General features: G+C 39.8%; 1 protein-coding gene across 1 annotated transcript in view; it reads right to left on the bottom strand.

Annotated features, from left to right (window-relative positions):
• LOC138046889 (zinc finger protein 208-like) overlaps positions 1–5,000 on the bottom strand; it is a 218,233-nt gene that overhangs the window by 21,870 nt on the left and 191,363 nt on the right. Inside the window, exon 11 of the mRNA XM_068893483.1 lies at positions 4,443–4,451. Coding sequence (XP_068749584.1) covers positions 4,443–4,451 — 9 coding nt within the window. The remainder of the gene's footprint in view (positions 1–4,442; positions 4,452–5,000) is intronic.

Genomic DNA, 5,000 nt, shown 5'->3' with positions numbered 1-5,000 from the left:
CCCTAGGCTGAAAATCTTTTTTATCTGAGAGCCGTGGTTGTCTTTCTACAATGCGACTGTAAGAGAATGCCTGTGTGGCGCTAAAAACTAGGGTTTGCTACCTTTTTAGGTTAAGGAGGGATCTTAGCTCTGAACTGAAAAAAGTTCTTTGAGTGATTTGTCCTTCCTCTAAGCGACGATGGGGGCATTCGGAAAAATTCGTGCAAGGTTCGGGTTGTTAGAGATCAAAAACCAGTTCTTCATTGGGATCTGTTTGACTTTCGGTACACCTGGGTTGTAGTTGGTGACGAACGGTAGAATGTTTTTGGATGTCTTTGGCTTGTATTTCTAAGCGTTATTTCGTGATGAGAATTCGACTTCGGCTTGTATCTTGTTAAGAAGCTCTTGTGGGTAGCCGCGTTCGGGTAGACTGCTTATTACACAGTTTACAATTTATTTTAGGAAGAGAAAGATGCCCCCGTCCAGATAAGGTCGGACCACAACACCGGGGACTACGAATATCGAATAGTAAGTGGGTTCTTTAACGTCCCATACTATTTAATTTCCAACAAGGGTTATGGAAGGGGACCTTCGGTTTACAGTCCTTATACGAGGACTTGAAAGTCTAAACATTTGCAGATGTAATTACAAAGGCAGCACATTCTCCTCAGTTATTTTGATACCCTGAATATTTGCTTTTATAATTACGTTTCCTTTTGTACACGGAGCTCGCGCCGCGGCGCCTCTGGGATTATCCTTAATAATGTTTATGCTAAGACATCTCTTTTTAGAGATTCGTTTTGTTGCAATAATATCAAATTTATGGAATGCCTTACCTTCCGATCTAAAATCTAAATCTAATGTTAATGTTTTTAAGAACAAGTTAAAAATATTCCACTTCACTAAATGGATTAAATAAAAATTAAATTAAAAAAATATGTTTTTAGGCCAAATATTAGCATTGGTAAACGTTCAGGGTTTTTTCCGTATTAGTAAAACAACCTGTGACTTGTGTTTTGTCCTTGCCCGCCCCATCAGATCAACACTGGCTTTTTCGAGCGCTTTTTTGAGCGGTATGAGAATTAATGGCGGGTTATAAAATAAACTAGATGCTTCTGTGAAGCATACACTGGTTTGCCTGTGGTACGTGCTACAGAAAATCAGAAGGCACTGAATTGTGTGGTATTGAAATACAGCATTCCAGTCTCTGAAGAATAACAAATAAAAGAGAAGCGAGAAACATTGGCTTCTGGGCTGACATGTTGATAATTTTCAAGTTCCCTCACAACTTCTTTTCGCCACAAGTGTGCCCTCTGAGCATCTGAAAGCTTTGTAATACTAAACTTCATTGAAGTCAATCCCTGTTTCGAGGGGTTAGTGTTAGGATGGGAGACCAAAACAATAAACCCCTCATAAAAAACAGAAACATCTGACCGAAAATACTATTAACGCTAACAAATGCGAACTCAGCAAGGTACAGATTCTGTTAGCTTGCTTTATGCAAAACAAATATTGATGAAAAAGCAAATAACTATTGAAACACAGTTTTCAGAAAGAGCAGAAGGAAGTTTCCCAGACGGTCGATCGAGAATAAAATATTTACGACATGAAAACAACATTAATTTTGAACCGATATTATAGAATATAAAAAGTTACGATCAGCGACAAACATTTTGGGAGATTTTTGCTACGTTCAAGTAAATTGCAAAATCGAAAGTGACATGGCCGGAATTCAGCGGGCGCCGTGATTAAGTTACCGCGGCATGTTTACTCGCCAAACAGTGAAGCATCTGTGTCAAATGATGGCAAGATACCGGGTTTTTGTAAGTTTCTTTTTCTGTCAAGTGTTTTAAAGGTTGACAATGAAATGAGCGAAGTCAAAACAAAGATCACAATCGCCCAACTCTTGTTTATGCAAAGTCAAAATTTACTCTCCAAGACGCGTACGACGTTATTTATCACCAGGTAATTCCATCATTTTGGAAATAGCAGCTACTTTATTATTCATCTGCGTCACAAGTTTTCACTGATTTAGGGGCTCATTTTGTTGAAGCACGCTTCCAACTGGCCTGTGAACCCTTCCTGCTTACAGAGCAATACTAAAAAACTTCTCCCATATCACATTTCAACCTTAAGCTCGAAAATTCAATACACAACATGATATTATAATTCACAAAGGCAGAAAATACCACAGAATCCTTTTCCAGCGAAATATTTATTGAAACAAACAACATATTTGCTCTTGGAGGCGAAAACCTTTTCCTATTTCATTGCGTGCGTAAAGACAAGAAACTCAATCGTGTCAAATTACCATGTACTTCAGGTAAATGCAGCTCACTTTGATTTCGTCTCGACGGGCGATAGATTGTTGTCGAAGTCCAGTGCTCGTCGCTTTTGAGATTCCTGCCTATTTTATCCAACTGACTTTCTATTATTGAGCTCCATAAGGGTATATTTTGTTTAAGGATCCACTAAAACGCCATTCGCGTTACATGACTTTCGACGCCATTGCAGGCTAAGTTAATGATTCTACTGTGTCCACCAGAGAAATCTACGCATTTCCACTACCCTCTCGATCCTAAGAAAATACTCGCAGAAGGCTCTATCCACAAAGACACCCTTACCAGGGGAGTGACAGGCAAGACTTTTACCGACACGGAAAAAAAAAAAACTAAAAAAACTAAAAAAAAGAAAGCAAACAAACTAAACGCAGACCTCGACTGGGTTTGCCATGAGGCAACCCAGTAATAAACACTTTTCTGGCTAGCGGGTATGTTGGCTGATATGTCCTTAGCCGACATACCAGCCGCCCAAAGGGGTTTATTTACTAAATAAGTATTTTGACTGTTGTCTTGTTCCTAATAATTTTCTTAAAAACTATTGTGGAATACGTGTGTTATTTTGTGGGATATCAGTATCGTTTCTTGCTAGACAGCCAAACAAACAACGTGACTTCCCAGTATGGAAAGCCATAACTTTCTTATGTAATCTTTATTCTTTTGGTCTTGAGGTTTTGGAGTTTTGTCATAGTGTACTGTGGCAAAATTACTATGCATGTGGTGTGGTTTTGTCATTAGGTGACGAGGTTTTCTCATATATGACGAGGTTTGCTGCTTACGTGTTGAGTTTCCGTCACGATGTGTTGAGGTCACCTTTTGACGTTCTGTGTTTTTAATCACATAAAGGGAGAAACTCGACGTCATGAAAGAACCTTACCACATAAAATGTAAATACAGCACGTCAAAGGAACACCTCAACACATAATCGTAACCATCAAACCTCGTCACGTAATGACAAAACCTCACCACTAGACAAAACTTCAAGACCAAAAGAAGAAAGAATACGTACGAAAGTTATGGCTTTCCATACCTCAGTATAGCATGGGGTAGTACCGGACGGTCACCCATCCAGGACTTGACTTCCCTTGGGCAAGCGGTGACACTATCACATGAGATCGAGGTTATTTGTGCCAGAACAAGATTGAATGGCATCACAATCGATACCCGAGGGATTTCCTGCAGGACTGACAAGATCAGAATGCGTTCTCCAACGCAAAAAAACCCACAAGTCTATTCCTGTTTTTTACGATCGACAATATTTCGAACTCGTTTCGCGGTTTAACTTTAATTAAGAGGGAAAATAAGATGCAGGGCCGTCGTTGTTATGACAGAACATACCCTTGTTCGAAAGGACAGTTCATTGAAAACACTCGAAAGCATATTACTAGTGACTTGAATATAGCTGACGAAACGTGAATTTCTTTCCTCTCGGTGAGGCATTTAATCGAAACGGGAAAAAATAGCATCCAAAGGAGTAAATCTACCGAACAGTATAGGGATTTTCGAATCAGTCTACCGGCAGGAATGAGTTGAGCCGACCTAAAGGAGAGTTTCGGTGAGTTATGTACCGATCGTATTCGAGATCGAACATTTCGGATTCCGTGTTTATATACATCAGGGCCCGGTTGTTCAAAAGCCGATTAACGCTAACCCCAGATTGAAAATTAACCAAGGAGTTTATTTCTCCACTCCCAAATGCTGTTCATCACTGATATTCGGCAAAACGTTACATTAGAAGAAGTCACTCTTGAAAGACACAAATAAGCAAACGAAACTTTCAACAAAAAGTTAAAAACATGAAACAAGAGTTTACGGTAATCGTGGATTAAGTTAATCGGCTTTCAAAACAACCGGGCCCAGAAAGAGTTCTGAGTTAACCTCAAGCAAATAAAGCAAAATCTATTGTCGTATTCAACTACAAAAGAACGGTGTCTAAAAAATATAAAACTACCTGTTTTGCGAAGTGAAAAAATGAAGTGCGAATAACTGACAGGGGCACCCAACGAATCTGTTCCTCACATTATCTGTTCCCCAGAGGAATCTTGCTGGCTGGCAAAAATACAGGTGTTTCGATGAGCTGGCTGGGAAATTTTGTTATTGATAGAGGTTTTGCCTGGGAATTACTGACTTTCTCTAGCATTTCAACCCGAACTGGCTGTAGAAACTCTGAAGACTGAAGACGACTAAAAAAAACAAAAAAAAAGAACCTCTTCCCTCTCCCAGAGAGTAGTCACAAACATACAACGGCTGGTCAGAGTGATTGCGCTTGCGGAAAAAACCTGTTTTGTCCCGGTTTTGTCGCTTTTGTTCGGTCGTTTTGGATCGAGGGATTTGAAAGCGCGCGGAATTCCTGGCTGGAAAATAAATTTGATCAGCTGGCTGGGAAACCAACCAATTTTATCTAGCTGGCTGGGAAATGTCTTGTGTGTCTTGCTGGGAAAAAGGAACAGATAATGTTTTCCCAGCAACACTGAAAAACACCTGAAAATGCCTTAATAACATTTATTTTCATTAACTGGGGTATAATAATACATTTTACAACAAATTGGTCGTTGGGTGCCCCTGAACTGAACACTCGCATGCCTGTCGTGACTAAAAACAAGCGCGCCACCTTCTGGAAAATCCAAGTCACGCATTCCAGTTAAAAAGTGCTCTGCTCGGCAAGATCATACTTCAAGGAAA

This window comes from Montipora capricornis, chromosome 4, assembly GCF_036669925.1.
Source record: "Montipora capricornis isolate CH-2021 chromosome 4, ASM3666992v2, whole genome shotgun sequence".
NCBI lineage: Eukaryota > Metazoa > Cnidaria > Anthozoa > Scleractinia > Acroporidae > Montipora > Montipora capricornis.
Note: the sequence above shows the minus strand (reverse complement) of the source record. Positions and strands in the feature narration are given on the sequence as shown.